The following is an 18724-nucleotide window of genomic DNA, read 5'->3' as shown; positions in this document are numbered from 1 at the left end:
TTGAGTGGGTGCAGGGTGGCAGGAATTGTGGGGTGGTTGTTTCTCATGGCATTGGAAAGAGCTACTAAGGAGAGAGATGCACTTTAGCATTGCTTGGATGAATTGGGAGATGAGTTTGAGTTGCTCTGAAAAAGGAATGACAGCTATTAAGAACTGAGATCGCCCTGCTGAGAGACATGCTCCTGGCGAGGCAGGAGGCGGCAGGAAAATGTGAGCTACAAGAGGCCACGGGGGAAAGGAAGGAAGGGGCTGTGCCTTCAGCCCCTGCGATGGTAGAGAAGACGTCCGGGGAGGAGGAGCTGCAGGTGCAGGAGGGAATGGGGCTGAGGGTGGAACTGTTGCCTGAGGCCACTGCCTGGGGCACCAGCCATTCCTGTATTAAAGGCCCACCCAGTTGTGATGAAGGATGTTAAAACACAACAACAGTGTATTCCTCAGTGGGAGGAACAGCCAGGTTGTGGAGAACATGATGCTCCACCGCTATGCCCAGGATGAGCTTGCGGATTTGAGCATCCGGTTTCAACAGAAGTCCTCTGTCTGCATGGCTTCTGCATCTTTTGGATTTAGGGTTAGAGAGTGTTGTTCTGTCTGGGTCAGAAATGGGTAAACTGGGTTCCCTGATGATTCACCCCTCCCTCCAGCAGTGGTTGCAAAACGCCCATCACACCTCAGGGAATCAGCCACTTCTGGATTGGCTGACAGCAGCCTTCAGGGCAATTTGGCCTAAACAGGGTGATTTTACCATACCTACCTGGTAGGTGGAAAATATGCAGACATCCAGCAGGTTTTCTGGAAGCTGGTCATGAAAAATATCATCTATAATATGGACCCCCAGGGCCCTGATGAGGAGTTGCTCACCACGGGAGTGAGAAATCTGGTGCTGCATACAGCTCCCCATCCCTCTTTGGGTCCCTAGTGACTACTCTTGCCCCCTACATAGTGCAACCCATAAGTGAGGCTAGTCGTACTATAGCAGACCTGGGGGAGGTTGAAACAATAAGGGCACGGAAGGAAGTGTGGTGTACAACTGGAGGGAGAGGTTCAAAGAGCCCCATGAAGGTCTTGAAGGCCCAGATGTGGGTTGATTTGATAAAGGCAGTGTCAGTAAAAGCAGAACTTGGTGGACAGCCCAATAGAATCTTGTTAGAACTGTGGCACCAATCAAAGCCAGAGCATCAGTTCCAGCTGCTGAGGTCCAGGACATGGAAACTGGAGGAAAACCCCATGTCCAGCCCATGTGTCACAGGACTTCCTGGGGGTGAGTATGCAGACCCCGCCTGGCCCCCATCCCCACAGGAGTGTGATTGGGTGTTGCAGTTTGACTGAGGTTGGGGGTTCATGGTGGGGACAAGAGGCCACATGTACAGTTGGCAATTCATTGGTCCCCCGTGAATGTACAACATGTCCTGGCACTGGTGGACACAGGAGCTGAATGTTCTCTGATTTATGACAACCCTGAGCGGTTTTCTGGGACTCTCGCTGTGATAGATGGCTATGGGGGTAAGGCAATTAGAGTGAAGAAAGCCCAAATTCCACTGGGAATAGGATGTTCCTCCAAAAGAGTATACTGTGTATATTTCTCCAATCCCTGAATATATTTTGGGGGTGGATATTCTGCAGGGACTGTGGTTACAGGCCACTGCAGGTGAGTTCAGGCTGAGGATACGTGTGGTGAAGGCAGTTCTGAGGGGACATGCTAAGCACCTGCACATAGCTCTGCCTGTACTTTGGCAAGTGAAAGATACTAAGCAATATAAATTGCCTGGAGGGCTCAGAGAGATTGGAGAAACTCTACAGGAGTTGGAGAAGGTGGGCATCATAAAGGCCACTCATAGTCCTTTTGATTCCCTGGAAGTGGCCAGTGAAAAAGCCAGATGGCTCCTGGCATATGACCATGGATTACAGAAAATTGAATAAAGTCACACCCCCTTTGCATGCTGTGGTCCCCTCTGTAGCAGTCCTTCTAGGCGCCTTCAGTTATGAGCTAGGGGCATATCATTATGTTGTGGACCTTGCTAATGCTTTCTTCTTCATTGACATAGCACAGGAAAGTCAGGAACAGTTTGCCTTCATGAGAGAAGGCCAACAGTTGACATTCAGCATCGTTCCACAGGGATACCTCCACAGCCCCACTATTTGTCATGAACTTGTAGCCCAGGACTTGGCAGCAGGATAGAAATTGCTGGTGGTGTGGCTGTATCATTACACTGATGACACTATGCTCACGTGTGATTCTTTGGAGATCTAGAAGGTGCAGCACCTAGACTACAGCACCATCTTCAGGAGAAAGGATGGGCTGTGAACAGCACCAAGGTTCAGGGACCTGGTTTATAAGTAAAGTTCTTGGTGGTTGTCTCATCAGGTAAGACTGAAGTTATCCTGGAAGCAGTCATAGACAAGGTCCGGGCTTTCCCTATGCCTACCACTGTGGCAGTATTACAAGAGTTTGGGGTGGTTTTTTTTGGCTACTGGATAGTGTTTATCCTGCACTTGGCACAAATTCTGAAGCTCTTATACCGGTTGGTAAAAAAGGGCATCAGGGATGGGACTGGGGTGAGACATGTGTAGCTGCTAAGTGAGCAGTCGAGGCCATACAGGCCCTGAGTGTAATGGACCCATCAAGGCCCTGTGAGCTAGATGTTCATGTAACCAAAGATGGTTTCGGATGGAGCCTCTAGCAGCAGCTTGAATGGACCCACCAACCTATTGGATTCTGGTCACAACTACAGAAAGGAGCAGAGGTCCTGTGCACCTTGACAGAGAAGCAACTGGCTGTTGCATACCACACCTTGCTGGTTATGGAGCCCATCACTGGAATAGCTCCAATCAAGGTAATAACTACATATCCCATTGTGGGGTGGTTGTGAGACTGGATCCAAAGGCCACGCAGTGGCATGGCAAAGATGCCCACACTGGTCAAATGGGGCACATATTTACAGCAGTGTAGCATCCCTACATTAGCCCCTTAAGTGAAGAACTCCAACACTTATTGGGGCCACTGATATCCACCAGTCAGAAGCAGGAAGAACTTGCTTTGGAGCCATTGGTAGTCGAGAATCCTTATCAGGAGAGAAAAGCCCCTATACCTGAAGATGCTTTGGTATACAGATGGCTCCAGTCATGGGCAGCCCCCAAAGTGAAGGGCTGTGGCTTTCTGCACTGACAGCTGGGCTGTCTATTGGGGCTTGATGCTGTGGCTACTGACATGGTACCATGTCAACTGGATGGTTGGTCACCAGCCTCTTTGGGGACAAGAGTTGTGACAAGACCTATGGGCCTCTGGTCAGAATAAGACAGTTACCGTAGATAATGTGACTGGCCATTTGCCTTTGGCATCCCCAGGGAATGATGAAGCAGACACATTGCCCAGGTACATTGGCTAGAAGGAAAGCCTACCTCTGATGTAGCCCTATGCATATGTTGCACACAGGGCAAAAGACAATGTGGTCTGTAGCTCTCGGTGGGGCTTGCCCTTGCCCTTTAAAGAAGTCAGCAGAGCCTGGAAAGAGTGCCATGTGTACTCTACAAGGGGCCTATCCTGAGTCCTTCAGCAACGTAGGACAATAGTAAAGGGGCTGATACCCCTTGTCAAGTGCTAGATAGACTATATTGGGCCTCTGCCCATATCAGAAGGATATCGGTATGCAATGACTTGTGTGGACACAGCTACTGGACTGTTGGTTGCTTTTTCTGCATGTCGTACAGATCAGCAAACTACCTAAAGGGGTCTAGAGTGTCTCTTTCCAGGCTATGGCTGGCCACACGTGATTGAGAGCAATCAAAGCACCCACTTTACTGAACATGCATTACAAGAATGTGTGTGCAATTAGGGATAAAGTGGAAGTTTCATGTACCATATAACCCTACTGGGGCAGGCATGATAGAGAGATACAGATACAATGGTTTGTTGACATTTGGCCTGTAGTCGGATACCAAAAGTCTAAAGGGCTGGTCAGTCCACTTATGGACAATGCCACCGCCTGAATGAGAAGCCCTGGAAGAGGGTATTGAGCCCTGTGGAATGGTAACACACATTGCTGCCTCTCCTATACAGCTGTATGTGCAAACCAAAGAGGTGTTACTGAAGCCAGGATATGGCCAGCAGAGCAACATCCTGCTCCCAGCCCCAACTGCGTTAAACCCTGGAGACACTGTTGAGTGGACATGGCCCTGGACAGTTCAACACATGGACCAGCGATGGCTGGCCCTTCTGGCACCTTGGGGAAAAGTCCTGGAAAGTGGTCTCCTGTGTGTTCCTGCAGTAACAGCAGAGTGGCCCCCAAAGATCACGGTAGGGTACCCCAAATGGCCGGGAGGTAAGAGCATTTTACAGGGAAGTTTTGATTTATCTTTGTGGCCAGTGCATGTTCTTGCCATAGCCCTATATATTGACCCATCTGTAACTCCCACAGGGAAGGTGTGAAGGTCTAGAATAGTAGACCAGGACGAGATCACATTCATGCTACTGTCCTATTACAGGATCACTCTCTTGCATGTATCCTACCTGATGGACAAGATTTGCCTATGCTGGTGTCATTACAACATGCATCTCATCATCCTTAAGGTTATTCTCTTCTACAGGTCTTGCAGCTTGGACCCGCCTCCTGGCTGCAGCTGCTGCTTTCTGAGTGTGCATGGAGCTCCCTACCGGTTCAGCTGCTGTCCTCTTGTGGAATGGACGAACTATGGAGTTAATCTGAGTGGGACTTTGAACTCAGGTGGATCCTCAGGCATGAGGATTGTCATGATTTTATTGTTACTTGTATTTCTTTTGTTGTATGTTATTAGTCTGGTGATAGGGCTCCAGCTTTCTCACACAGGGGCCATTGCGGAAAGTGGGGAGCAAGTAGATTATAAAGTGAGAATTCTGGACGGGTGATTTGTGGGGTAATTTTCTAGAATCTCCCGCCTGGCCTCTGCTTCCCGTAGTCTGGGACAAGGAGAGGAGAGACTGTTCTCCCCTCCCCTCTGTTGTATAATTGGTCTGGTGCCTGTCAATCATTGGGGACCCACCCACGGAGTTCCTCCCGGAAAGAGTGGCTGGAGAGGCAAGTGGGTACTGATTACTGTGGCGGCAGAGACAGACAGCATCAAGCCGGCTTTTGCTAACCGGGACCCCGGAGAAAGGCACGGAGCAAGAGCAGTGGACAGAGGAGACAGAGCTGGACCTCCTTGTGGGCAACAAAAGGGTTCCTCCTAATCTATCCTTTCCCTTGACTGATTTCGGTCGCGTTGGTTTATTCGCCCCAGGCCTGGGAACACTATCCCGGCCAGAGCTACACCAGGCTGTCGAGGGGCTGCCCTGCCTCCTCTCAACCCCTCCCAGACAGTACCTTCCCTCAGACCTGCCCCACAGCTCCCAGCGTCCCAGCCTAGGCCAATTCTGGATGCCCTCATCCCAGGCTGCTCCTGAGGAAATCCCAATTTCCCCTCCTCAGGGAGGCTTCCCCTGTCTAAGAAAAATAAAAAAATCACTTATGACACACTAAAAAGTGGTAAGGAGGACTTTATTTAGAGGGCGACACTGCAGTGGGGTTTTGTAGTAAGAATGGGGTCAATCCGAAATACAAGTTAAAGAATTTACAGCAGAGGTGGGGGATGGGCGTCAGTGGCTGAACATTACTAAGAGGAAACCTCCGGGGTCAGGGGGATTCTCGCTAATGTGACCTCACAGGATTGTTGCTGAAGGCAGGCCAGGCATCCCTCGGGATCACGGAGGACGAGGAGCCAATTCGATATGGAGTGCAGGGGATTCTGGCTAAACTAACTTAACAGGATTCTTGTTAGAAATGGACTGTACAGTGAAGGACACCTTCTGAGGTCAGGCCTGGTCAAGAAGAAAGCCCAGAGCGCCTGGCCAGAATTTGGCTAAGCTTTGTTAATTCCTCCCACCCCACCCCACCCCTGCAGTGGAAAGTGAGCCAGCTCTCCTTCCAACTTCCACAGTACTCAGGACTCACCACTTGGGTCATAATTTACTTTTTTGTTGTTAAAAAATAGCATTTTTCCTTTTCTGAATCCCGTATAGAGGGCTAAGACCCACCCATTAGGATGGTGGGTTATGCCACCTGAATCATCACTGTGCGGCCTGCACCCTCTCACGACGAAGGTTCCCTAACACCTAGTCTCAGAGAAATTTACTCTCTCCCCCCTCCCACCCGCGACAGGCTTCCTCTGCCTTCTCCGTCCTCAGCTGACTTGCTTGCCACCATGGAGGCCCCTCGCATCCCCATGTCTGTATGCCTGCACTCCTCAGGCCTGGTCACTACTGGAGATGTGCTGTCTTCCTCTGCAACCCATGGTGGGCAGGGTCTGAGGGAGGCACTCAGCACATTGCTGTGCAGTGAATGGTGACTGCCTCTGGAGCCCCACTGGATGGCGCAGACCTGGTTCAGACCAGGTGCCCATGAATGGTGAACTGGGAGCTATCTCCTCCCTCCTTACTCAAAGCCCCCACTGCCTTCTGGGTTGGAGCTGTAGCAGGCTCTGGGAATGAATGATATGGCCCTGCCCTGCAATGCCCACAGCCCAGAGAGAGGCAGACTGACATTCCAGCTGCACAGAGAGAGCTGGTACAGCTGTGTGGTCTGTAGGCAGAGGGAGTGGGGATCACTTAGATAGGGCAGGGCATGAATTCAGGGAAGGCTTCCCTGAGGAGGCAAGATCTGGGCACTGTGAGGGTCTGCCAGGAGAAGGGCCCAGAGGGCTGCTGGGCTCAGAATGGGTACCACTGTCAGTGATCCTGGAGGCCAGGCCGTCTGCTAAGAGTTCCAGGGAACCGCAGGTATGACACTGAGCTGAGAACAGGAAGGACCAAAGGCAGGGAGCCCAGTTACAGTTCACCTCCATTCTGGAGAAAACGGACTGCCTGGGCCTAGTTGGCTAGGTAAGGGGGCCTCAGGGCAGCTGGGAGCCAACGATCCTGTCAGGAGGGGTTGTCCCAAAGCAGTAGCCACCACTGTAGCACCTGAGATCCCTGGTTTCAGAGCCACCCAGCCGGCTTGGGGACCAGGAACTGGTTTGCCCAGCAGGGATGAGCTAACAAGGATCTGGTTCCCTGTGAGACGCCTCAGCTTCAGTTCTTGTGCCCTCCCCTACATCTGGGCCTTGCCTTGGTTTCTGGCACAGCTGCCAAGTTTTGGTACCGCCCACCCACTCCTCTCTGGCTGTACTGGCTGGCCCAGATCTCTAATAGCTGGGTGGGGAGCTGTTCTGCAGAGATGGTACACCAAAAGATGGGCCCTGGCCATTGCGGGGCACGTGTGCACCCAGCTGGACTAGCTCCAGACTGCAAGGAGGGAGCGACCCAGGTTTCAGGCCAGCACCCATATCTTGGAGGCCCTGTCAAGAGTCACTGACCCAGAGACCTGTTTGGAAAGGTCCATGAAATGGGTTTCAAGGCCTTTGGGGGACAGACCTGTCTAATCAGGTGCTCCCCCATTTCCCTCCCCATGAAGGCTTAGGGATGGGCCTAGATGGATCTCAATTAGGCCTAGGGGTCAGTCCGGGCCACAGGTTCCATCCAAGCCTGGCCAGCCCTGTAAGAGGCCAGGGCTAATGGGAAGGAACAGGGCAGAGGGAGTGGTCAGGGAGCAGCCCCCCTGGCCTCCAATCCAGGGACCCCAAACACCTCCCCAACCACACCCACCACCTACAGGACAGCTCTACACACACCTGCCACTCAGCTAGCCCTAAACACACCATCCCCACAGCAGACAACTCACACACCCTCTCTCCACCCTGAAAAGGTGGGGCACACTGGCTCACACTCCACAGCCCCATCCATTACCATACAGAGGGATGCCACTGCCAGGACCTACCTGCTGGGGCCCAAGAAGCTGTCAGGCATGGCCTGGGGTGGGGTGTGGGCTCTGCCAAAGGGAGCAAACAGGATTTCTGCAGAGACCTTGTCGGCTGCTGCCCCCCAAGGGCAGGGCTGGGAGAACAGACTGTGGGCTGGCACCCCTGGGGCAGGAAGCACATCTAATTCGCCCCTGGTGGCCAAATAGTGCCTGGCAGAAAGGACATATTCGATGTGTGGCCCCAGTTACAGTGATGCACCCATGAGGAAGCAGTTTCACTCTGGGAATGGGTAGATGTCACCAGGCCACCCACATAGGAGAGAGCCCTGGAGGGGCAACAAGACTGCTGAGGCCAGGGGTGGGAGTGAGCTTCTGGGGGGCAGGGACCAGCCTTGGCTGAGAGCAAGGGTCAGGGAGCTGGTGCAGGAAAAACAGGTAGGGGTGGCTGCTGCTTCCTCTCTGGACAGAACTTTCAAGAAAACAAATCAGATCACATATCACCTCTGCTTAAAAATACCCCATGTCCCTCTCTCCATTGCCTCTGGAAATATCAATGTTCTTTTACCAGGTGACCTACGCCCAAGCTTTCTCTGCCTCATCTCCTGCACCTTTCCAGGCACCACCTTCCCTGAGTGGAGGGCATACCACAGCCAAACAGAAAGATGGAAGCTGTGCTCTGGGAGAGTTGGGGCCCTAGCGGAGCCTTGGGGTGCCCCAGCAGAATCTGCCTTGCTCCAGCCCCAAACCCAGCAGAGGCCTGAGCACCCGGGGCCCAGACTTTATCCCAAAAGAACGTTTAATGTCCTAGCAACATCTTATTTAGCTGACTTTCCCTTTTGTTCTCCTGGGTTCCCTGGAATTGTTTCTTCTAAGAAATCCCTCTGGTGCTGAAGAAAAGAATTTCAGCCCACATGGCAGCTAAGGAATGGTGTGGTGAGGGGGCAAGGATTCCTCTACTCCCCAGCCCGTTCGTGCACAGGCCCAGGGCACACCCTCCCAGACCATGACCATGCGGGGAGCTACAGCCCAGGCCAGCACCCCAACCCCGACCATTCATGGTTCTTTAGACTCAGGCCTGCACCAGGCCCAACCTATCAACCCATGACCTCCTCATAGAAAACGTGGTTTTATTCTTGGGGAGACCAGTGTTCCCATTCCAGCCTCCCACCATCTAGCCTGCCCTTCTGCACCAGGGCTCTTCATTCCCCAGCCTCCTTCCCTGGGCCACACCGACTCCTGGGAGCAGGGCTGGGCCCTGCCTGGGTGCTCCTGCCAGGAGGGCTTTGCCCTGGCTCTTGCTGCTGGTACCCTGTCCAGCCCCCAGAACCACTGGGGGCCTCCCTATCCCTGGCCGGCCTCAGCAGACTCTGCCCCAGACCACTGTAAGGCAGAAGCCACCGTGGTAGGGCGGGCTTGTCCACTGTGGCAGGGCAGGGCACTTCTGACAGTGCATTCGCTCTAGGCGGCTTCCACTGGCCTCAGATCTTGGAGGACTCAAGCCGAGGACTCCAGGCTGTGGAGGGCTCTCTCAGCACGCGCAGCTCCTGCTCCAGTGCCTGGTTGCGGCGGTACATGTCCATGTAGCCCCCCTGGATCTCCCGCTGGTAGCGCAGCACCCGCTCTTTCTCTTCCTGCCACGTCTGCCGCTCCTGCTCAAAGCGGAGCGCCTGCTCCTGCCCGCGGAGCCGCTCCTGCAGCAGCTCGGCCCGCAGCTGCTCGGTGCCACCTCCGGCCTCACTGCCTCCTGCCTCCCCCAGCAGTCCCCGGCTCTTGCAGTCATCGGTCTCGCAGCTGCCTGCGGCTTCCTCCCGAGGGGCCTGCTCCTGGAGGCTTCGCACTGCCTCGCGCAGCCGGGCCAGCTCTGTGTCCTGGGCCTGGGCTTGTGCCCTGCTGCCCCGAAGTTGCGTCTTCAGGCTGAAGATCTCAGCCAGCTTCTGTGCCAGCTCGGCCTGGGCCTCCCGCAACTGCTGCTTCAGGAGGCTAATCTCTGCTTGCTTCTGGCACACCTGGAGCGGGTGCAGAATGGACAAGAGTCAGGGGGCCACATGGGGACAGGCAGAGGACTACAGCAGTGGGGACCAGGTTTCTGAGTGCCGGTCTTACCTCCCATCTGGTTTCCTCCTCCGGTCGGGCGCTGGGGTCGGCCTCTGCGAAGCGGGGCTCGGGGGTCAGGCCCTGCTGTGCCCGCAGCTCCTTGCGCAGGCGCCGCTGCTCCTGTTGGGCCATGAACAGCTGTAGCTGCAGGTTGCGCTCACTGCGCTCGGCCTTCTGAGCTACCTCGTGCAGCCGCTCCACATAGAGGCGCTTCAGCTCAGCCAGCCACAACCGCTGGCGCTCCTCCAGCACCTGCCAAGGGGAAGAGGTACCTGCCTGGGCCAGATATCCCCTCCTGCACACTGACTGCCTGTGTTCCCACAGGAGGCCCACGATTCCAACACCCCAACTCATGGTCCTCCCAGGGCTCTCCCAACCTCCCTCACAATCCCCAGCAAGGATCACAGTGACATGACATCCTGTCATGTGGGGCAGGGGGAGAGGAGCCATATCATCCCCTTCCTTACTCTCTGGTCCCTAGAGCTGTGTGGGTGGGTTGGCTTGGGACCCTCTGCCTTGTACTCCAGTGCCAAGGGACAGAACAGGACCCCAGAGCTGGGGCTGCCCTCACCTGCGTGAAGGGGTTGGAGACATCCTCATCTGCGAGGCCCATCTTGAGCTCCTCACAAGTGTTGGGCAGCATGGCCACCACCTCCTCAGCAGTGGGGCAGGAGAATTCATAGGGGGGCGGTGGCTCAGGCAGGCAGCTCAGCACAGCCAGTGGCCCAGCCTCCTTGGGGCCCCTTGCGGCCCGGTCCAGGGAGCCCCCAAGATGGTTGATGTGGCCCAGTGAGGAGCTGAAGGGGCCGGTGCCGGTGCTGGGACTACGGCCAAAGCTGCCTCCGCTGGAGGAGTCGGACAGGCTGGGCTCGGGCTCGGGGCCGCCTTCGTCCAGGCTGAGGGCATGCAGCAGCTGGGCACGGGCCTGTGCCTGGCTGGCCTGGGGCCCTGGGCTAAGGGGCGGGTGGCAGGCTAACGTGTGTAGGCTGCCGTTGCTGCGCCACAGCTTCTGGCCCTTGTGGGCCGCCAGGCTCTGCATGGACAGGAAGCCTTTCCCCGTGCCTGCCACAGGCTTGAACACTGACGGGCGAATGCGGCACTGCCAGGAAGAGAGGACAGGTGTGAGGCCTGGGCGGACTGCTCTGCCCTGCCCTCTGATGCCCCTGCAGCCCCTGGGATCCTCTTTGAGAACACGGGGTGCCTGTCGCCAGGAGGCAGTGACTTAGCCTCAGGCGAGCCTATGGCAGGATTTTCATGCCCCAACCCCATCCCAGCATCAGGGTCTCCAAGGAGGTCCCAAGATTGCCATCCCCACCCTCCAACACAAGGGAGGGGAGTGGGCAGACGCACCTTGTCGAAGCGACCCCGCTCTGGCAGCGAGGTCTTGCTGAAGTCACCCACCCGAGGATGTTCCTGGTAGTAGAGGGTGGCATAGCTGGCAGGCTCATTCCGAGAGGCCCGCTTGGCGGTTTTGCCATCCTTCTTGGGGAGGTGCAAGTAGCTGAGGAGCTCGCGCTGGCCCAAGCCCTTCCGGAGGAGCCCATCAGGCTGGCGGGAGCTCCGAGACCCTGCCAGCGCTGCCCGAAGCTCTTCAGGGGAGAAGTCCTGCCGTTCCAACAGGCTGCCCACGCTGCCCATGGCAATGCCAACAGGGCCTGGGGCTGTGGCCATGAAGTTCAACAGGGCACGGGCAGCTGCTTCTGGGGATCAGGAAGCTCCATCAGGGGCAGGTGGGCACTTGCTGCCCACCTGCCCCTGATGCCTAAAACCAGGTGCCTGTTCTCTGTGTCAGCTCCCTACCCAGGCCGAGGAGAAGCAGCTGAGGGTCCCAGGGAGAATCCAGGATGGGGTTCCCAGGCTGGCAGGAGGAAGGGGTAGAGGCCCTAAAGCAGCAGGATGGGACCCCTCCCAAGATGGGGCCAGCTGAGGACGCAGGCTCTGTCTCACTCTGACCTTGCTCACCCTCCTGCCGGGCTCTCCATGCCACCTAGGGGGAGGGAAGAGGGCACAGGGAGCCAGGACCAATGGCCTCAGACCCTCCATTCCTTCTTCCCTTGGGGGCGGGAAAACTCCCGCTCAGCCCTCCTAGGAGGGTCAGAGTTCCCTGAGGGAAGCACCTGGCGTGGGTGGAGCTGGGGGGGTGGGGGTGGACTGCCGCAGAGGGATCCAAACAGGAAAGGCCTGAGGGGAGGAGGAAGGACGGTAGGAACAATGGCCACAGTTTCCGGAAGAGGTGTTCCCATCAGGGCAGTGGTGAGAGGCAGAGAGAAGGGGCGTTTGGAGCCCCTACCAGACTTTGCATATGCTGCCACCCTGAAGCCCACTACAAGGTAGGGGGATCCCAAGCCCTGACTCAGCACGGAGCCAATCAGTGTGTGGGCTGGGCTTCCTCATCTAGGCAATGGTCACGGCAACTCTTATCACTCAGGGATGCTGGCGGGATGGGCTGAGGACACAGGACAAAGTGCCCAGTCCCATGGGCAAGGTCAACACACGCTGCCCAAGCCTGGCTACCTGGTCAGGAGCATGACCACCACCAGTGGGCAGCTGAGTGACCAGGTCATGGATGGTCTCCCACCTCTGCGGGGGGCGCGCCTTGGAGGATGGGCCTGTCTCTAGCACCCTGCTGGATCCTGAGTCCAGCCCAGTGCCCGGCACGCAGTAGGTACTCGGAAAGGACCTGCCGAATGGACTAACTAATGACTTCTGTCTCCTACCACCCAGCAGCTGCTCCCAGTCCCAGACAGACTCCCAGCAGGCGCACAGCAGCTGCATCCCCCGCCACCCACCCAGTATGCTTCTGGGACACCCACTCCCACCCCAAACAATGGTTGTTAGGAAGGTCCATCTTTCAGTCATTTCCAGGTTTTGTGTTTGTGGCAGACAAAGCTCTCTGGAGGGAGGGAAGCCTCGCTCAAGCCCTGCTCACCACCGCTGTCTGGCCCCTGACCTCACCCTTGGCAAGTGACCTTCCCAATCCTCCACTCCCAGCCACCAACTGGCTTAAACCTTCTGGGGGTGTCACAGCACACAGGGTCAGAGACTCACCCAGGCAAGGGATCACAGGTACTAGGCACATACAATGAAACGGCCCTGTGTAGGGGTCTCACTGAATTCTGTGACATAGGTGTCCCTTTTTTTAGGTAAGGGCACTGAGGGCCCAAAGTTGAAGTGGCTTGTGTCCAAGGTCACAGAGCTGGTCGGAATGAGGATGCCTATGATCCCGGCAGAATGGCTGCTGTATGTCCAGTGGGGGCCCAGGATAGCATCGACAGCCTAAAGAGGGGGAACTGAAGCATCTCCCAATCGGACACCCACTCACATGACATGCTCACCCAGAGATAGACACCTGTGTTCAAGAGTACACTCAATTCATGTCACTGCTTTGAGGGCCAGTGGACAGCACAGAACCTGGGCTCCAGCCCCTCCCACACACTCTCTCTGTGGGGATCCCCCACATTACTGCATCTCTCTTTGCCATGACTCAGTTTCCCCAGCTCTGAAGGGGGAAGGCTGCCTGCCCTAACTTCCTCACAGGGTTCCTGTCACAGTGACAATGGAGGGGAAAGGTCTTATGAACTATAAGACTGGTGCAAGTGTGGGGGGTGGTGACCTTGGTGTTGGTGCCAAATATGCACACCTTACTCCGAACACACAGTTTCACCTGCCCCAGGCAGGTCCTCACTTCCTTTTTCAGGGAGGGGTAACTGGCACCCCAAGGGTCCCCATTAAGGGTCTCAAGTCCAGGGGGAGAGTCCTTAATCTAGGGACAGCCATGGGCCATAAGGGCATGTATGCCACACACACACTGCAGTCCCATCAGTGCCACTATCAGCACACTCCAGCAGGGAGTGCCCACCCCAGCCTCCAGGCTCGATGCAGGTAGGTGTGTGTGTGTGTGTGTGTGTGCGTTTGTGTGTGTGATGGGACCAGCTTCTGTCCCCGAGTGACATGAGCTAGTACAAACAGCTGGATGAAGGTGGAAGGCATTCTGACCAGCTCTGTGACCTTGGACAAGCCACTTCACCATTGGGCCCCCAGTGCCCCACCCATTCTCTTTGTCTTTCTCTAAGGCCCAATCCTGCACCCTCCACCCCAGGGGGGCCAAGGCCCCTGCCTTTCGGGAGGCTCCGCCCTGGCCAGGTTCTCAGTCTCGGGACTGTCCCTTTCCCTAAAGTGATCCATCCCACCTCCCTTTTCTCCACACAACACACATATTCCTTCCCATTGCTCGATAGCCCAGGGGCTGGCTTGCTCGGGACAGGGCAGCTGTCCAGGCTAGGCTGGAGAGGCTCTGGTGGGGAGGACGGAAGGAGAGAGCAAGTGCCTTGCAGACCCACTGGGACCATCAGAGCAAAATGCCAGGCCTCCTCCAAGTGCCTGGGCCTCCCTGCCAGAGCTTAGTACCTGCTCTGGGGCCCAGAGCTCTGCAAAGAGCTAGAAACCTTACTACCACCTGGCTGGCTAGGCTGTGGCTGTGCCACCTGAGCCACATTCTGCATAAGCCCCAGCTGGCCCCAACAGGGACCCTTTAAACAAGGGGTTCCCATCCCATGGCCCCAAGATTAGCCGGCAGCAGTAAAAGCTCTGGGCACATAGGAACACCTCTGTTGGACCAACCCTCGGTGGAGGCAGGAGCACAGGGCTTGGGGACTACCCTGGCCATGTAACGGAACACACAGGGAGGCATCCGGAGTCCATCAGGGCTGCCTTGCTGGGTCAGCCTGATGCTGGGCCTACCACATGCTCACAACATACACAGGAGGGGAATACTGTCCACCTCAGAAGTGGAAACCAAGGCCCAGGAGGTGAGACAATGTGCCCTAAGGTCATGGTTGGATGCAGAAAAAATACACAGGCCCCCAAGTTTAGAAGCCCACCCCAACCCCACCATGCATCTCCTTTGTGGGGGGCATCTGGAGCACATGGGCAGGGAGCTCCCAGTCCTGCCAGAGATGCAGTCAGGCTTCCTGAGCATTGCTCCCAGGGGAGGATCCCACCACCTGCTGGGGGATCAGCTTTGCAGAGGGATGTGTCTGCAGCTGCCCCTGAGGAATGGGACTGGAATGTCCCTGCTCCAAAAGAGGGGGCAGTGAGTGAAGGGGGCCCAGGAAAGGGACAGGAGAGGCTGGCATAACCAAGCCCCACCGAGAGCCCAGAGTCAAAACCCTGAGGGGTGGGTGATTCTTAGTGTCACCACATAGCCGCTCAGAGTAGCAGAGCGCTCTACAGCTTCTCTCACTTCATCACCTCATCTCCTCTCTATAGCAGCCTCGTGGAGGCAGGCAGGGAAACTGAGGCCCAGGAAGAGGAAGTGAGCTGCCCAAGATCCCACAGGGATAAGCAGTCCTCACTCCCCAGGCAGGCCCTCTGGACTGTAGCAGGCTGTTCAGCCACACACTGCTGTGCGTGCATGTCGGCCCAGCCCCCACAAGTGCTTTTCCCAAGGGCGTCTGTCACCAGGTTGTTTTGGATCCCAGGCCCCTCAGCCTGGAATCCCTCTTGCCTGGCCCTGGGTCAGAAGGAATAGTGGATACGCTGCTGCATGGGGACTCTGAGCTGGAAGCTGCTAGTTTAGAGGGATCAGGCTGGTCCTATTCATTCACAGTCTCGCACATACACACCCACACACAGACAGCCGGTGGGGGAGCCCTGCCCAGGAGGTCCCTGGGGTAGGGGGTGCTGATCACAGGGGCCCAGGATGGCCTCCTGCTTCCTCCACTCCCCACTTGGCCAGGCAGGGAGAGGGCCCAGCAGCCAAGTTGTGGGACAGCCAGGCTAAACTCCAGGTGCAAAGTAGGAGAACAACAATCTGCTCTTTATGGGTGGGCTGCTCTTTAGGGATTGGAGATGACAGGTCCCAGTCATCTTTCCAGACACAGCCAGGGTCCCGATTTCGGCCTGGCCCCAGGCCAGCCCTCACTTTAGCCAAAGGTTGTGGCCAGACTGGGCCGGTCCTCTGGCCGCCAAGACCTGGGGCGTCCCCTAGGCAGATCGAGACTCCTGGTAGCCGGCCCGCGGCTGCCCCAACGGGGTAGGGGGTTGGAGCAGAAGTGGGTATCCCAGGGAAGGCGACGGGAGAGGAGTCTCATGGGGAATGTGGAGCGGCAGACGAGGTTCGCATCCCCACGGAATTTCCCCCGGGAAGGCAGTGGCTGAGGCGAGGGCTCCCCAGAACGGCGGGAGGTCCTGGAGCTACCTGGGGAGCGGGAGGGGGCGTCTCTCCCTGGCTCCTCCCCGGGCCTGCCGGGAGCTCGGGGTTGGGGGCAGAGGCGCCAACAGTGCCTGCCCCACCCCAGCCGCGGCGCAGGGGCACGGGGCGCTGCTCCAAGGAGAGCGCGTTTGCAGCGGTTGCGGGGAGCAGCGTAACCCGGCTGCCAGTCCAGCGGAGCGTCGCCGTCAGTCCCTGGTCCCTCGCCTCTGTGCTCAGTGTCTGGGAGCAGGAACACCTGGGCGCACACCGCGCCCTGCCACCCCCGCCCACTTCTCATACCGGCACCTTCACTGGCGAAGGGCTGCGGCTTGGCCAAGGTCACTGGAAAAGCTAGACCTCTGCGGCCGGCCCCACCCCCCGAGTCCCGGTCCCCGGCCCGGTGCGCCCCACTTACCATGCTGGCGCCGCTCCGCACCCCTCGCGCGCAGCAGCTCCCTGGCGCGGATTTGAGCCCTCCCTCCGAGGCGCTGGCTCCAGCCCGGACTGCGAGCCGGGCCGGAGAGGCCGGGCGGCGGGCCCCGGGAAAACGCGGGCGGGCGGGCGGCCGCCGGAGCCGGATTGGCGAGGGAGGGACGCACTCGGCGGCGCTCACTCGCCTGCCCCAGAGGCGGAGGAAAAACCCGGCCTGACTCACCGGCGCTCGGCCAGCCCCAAGCCCGGCCGGGCCCCCGGATGTGGAGGGCGGGGACGGGGGGCAACCCCCGCCCACCGCGGGCCGACCTGAGCCCCGCCCGGCTCTCGGCGGCTGCCTGGCCCCGGCCCTCCGAGGCGCCGCGCCGCGGGCGGGGGGCAGAGCTCCCGGCCGGCTGCGCCCTGAGCCGCGGCCGCTTGGTGCGCGCCGGCTCGGCCCCGGGCACGTCTGCAGCCCTGGAGCGGCCGACGTCCCGGAGCGCCCAGTCCCGCCGCTCCTCCTCCTCCTGGCCTCGCCCGGCCTTTGTTTCCCGAACTCGACAGCTTTCGGAGAGGTGCATTCCATCCATCACCTTCCTGGTCCTCGCCGCCTCCTCTTAGGTAAGTATTATTATCCCCTTTTGAGTTGAGCAAAAGAGTTCCCCAAGAGGCGGAGAGGTTTACCCAAGGTCTCCTGCTCGTTAGCGACTCAACCGGCTCTGTTTTTTTTTTTTTTTTTTTTTGCCGCCAATCTTTCAGGGGGCAGCAAATTCAGATGCCTTCAGGGGCCAAATGAGGAGTCGAATGGGAGGGTGCAATGCAATAGAAGAGATGGAGACCGGGAGATGGACGCTTGAAGGCATTCAGATTTTAAAAAGTGAAGCAAATGTCTTCCTCAAAAAGTTAGACTTAGAGCTACCATATGGCCCAGCAATTGCACTTCTAGGTATATACCCAAAAGATTTGAAAATAAGGACTCAAAAGAGTACTTGTACGCGGACGTTCTTAGCAGGATGATTGACGAAAGCAAACATGAATGCAGTCAAAACCGTCCATCAGCTGATGACGGGATGAACACGCTGTGGTCCATCCATAGGATGGAATATTATTTAACCATGAAAAGGGATGAAGTTCTGATAAATGTTACAGCATGGTTGAACCTGCCAAAAATTATGCTAAGTGAAAGCGACCAGATACACAAGGCCACATGTGGTTTGATTCCACTCAGGTGAAGTCGGTGAATCCATACAGACAGAAAGCAGGCTAGTGCCGGAGCTCTGGGGAGGGAGAAATGAGGACTGACTGCTAACTGGGCATGAAATTTCCTTCTGGGATGAGGAGAATGTTTTGGAGACAGATAGAGGTGTTGGTTTCCTAACATTGTGAATGTACTAAATGCCATCATTTTATTATATGAATTTCCCACAATAAAAAAAAGACACCATGTCACCTGTGGATCAGATTTGGTCCATGGTTCACCGGTTTGCAACCCGTTGTCTTCTATGCTGTCTTGGCCAATTTCCTAACAGTGGACATGGCCAACATCAGAGGACTTGGCTATTCAAGAAATCTCAATAACTGTACTGGGTGTCAGCCCCAGAGGAGCCCTCAGACTCACTGGGATAGATGAAGGTTCAGAGCAAGGACACAAGTCATCTTTTTGGGGATGTAAGGCAAGGCCTCACTGGGGAGGTGGCTTTTGAGATGGTGCATGAAGAATGGAAAACATTTCCATGGAGAAGGGGTGCTCACCGTGGAGCAAGAGCCTGTGGCTGGAGAAGGCAGGGCATGTCTAGGTGATGGCAAGCTTATCAGTGAGCCTGGAGCCCTGGGAGGGGGAAAGGTTGAGGGACAGATGGATCCAGCAAGTGACGGGAACCTCTCAGGTGTTGAGAGAGGGAGGTGTGAGGGCCCACCGGACCTGGGTCATGCACACAGGTGCTGTGAGGTGGTGGAGGCAAAGAGGCCGATTACTGGAAGTCTTGGAACAAAACTGGGGCCACAGAAGGCAGGGACAGTAAGGGGTGAAGAGATGGAGCATGTTCATGAGATGGTTTGAAGGAAGGATTGACTTGTCTTGGCACAGATTACTGAGGAGAAGGAGGGGAATCAAAGATGAATTCTAGTGAAAACTCAGATTTGGCTCCTCCTCTTTCTGTTGTTACAAACACAGTGACTTATCCAAGGTCTTTGACCTCTCAGTCCAGTGTTCTTTCCCTATGTC

At 56.6% G+C, this 18724-nt stretch overlaps 1 protein-coding gene across 3 annotated transcripts; it reads right to left on the bottom strand.

The window, feature by feature from the left end:
- Positions 1-8909: 8909 nt before the first annotated feature.
- N4BP3 (NEDD4 binding protein 3) lies at positions 8910-17103 on the bottom strand. 3 transcript variants are annotated; one of them, XM_036927772.2, is made up of 5 exons: positions 16505-17103; positions 11247-11596; positions 10468-10995; positions 9906-10016; positions 8910-9808 (listed from the first exon to the last, which is right to left on the bottom strand). In XM_036927772.2, exons 1-5 carry the CDS (start codon positions 17088-17090, stop codon positions 9281-9283), a joined length of 2103 nt encoding a protein of 700 aa, XP_036783667.2. In that variant the 5' UTR covers positions 17091-17103; the 3' UTR covers positions 8910-9280. The 3 variants fall into 3 exon arrangements, with proteins under 3 accessions (XP_036783667.2, XP_036783665.2, XP_036783664.2); XM_036927770.2 differs by having other exon boundaries at positions 9906-10148; positions 11247-11593; positions 16505-17098; XM_036927769.2 differs by having other exon boundaries at positions 9906-10148; positions 16505-17096.
- Between the last annotated feature and the right edge of the window lie 1621 nt (positions 17104-18724).

This window comes from Manis pentadactyla, chromosome 13 (assembly GCF_030020395.1).
Source record: "Manis pentadactyla isolate mManPen7 chromosome 13, mManPen7.hap1, whole genome shotgun sequence".
NCBI lineage: Eukaryota > Metazoa > Chordata > Mammalia > Pholidota > Manidae > Manis > Manis pentadactyla.
Note: the sequence above shows the minus strand (reverse complement) of the source record. Positions and strands in the feature narration are given on the sequence as shown.

Bases quoted from the DNA above. Each gene is read 5' to 3' on its own strand.
- N4BP3 (XM_036927769.2), bottom strand. From the start codon at position 17,090: ATGGATGGAATGCACCTCTCCGAAAGCTGTCGAGTTCGGGAAACAAAG. The intron at 10,996-11,246 runs GTGCGTCTGCCC...TCTTCCTGGCAG, and splicing joins AGCGGGGTCGCTTCGACAAG to TGCCGCATTCGCCCGTCAGT. The intron at 9,809-9,905 runs GTAAGACCGGCA...CACCCGCTCCAG, and splicing joins AGGAGGAAACCAGATGGGAG to GTGTGCCAGAAGCAAGCAGA.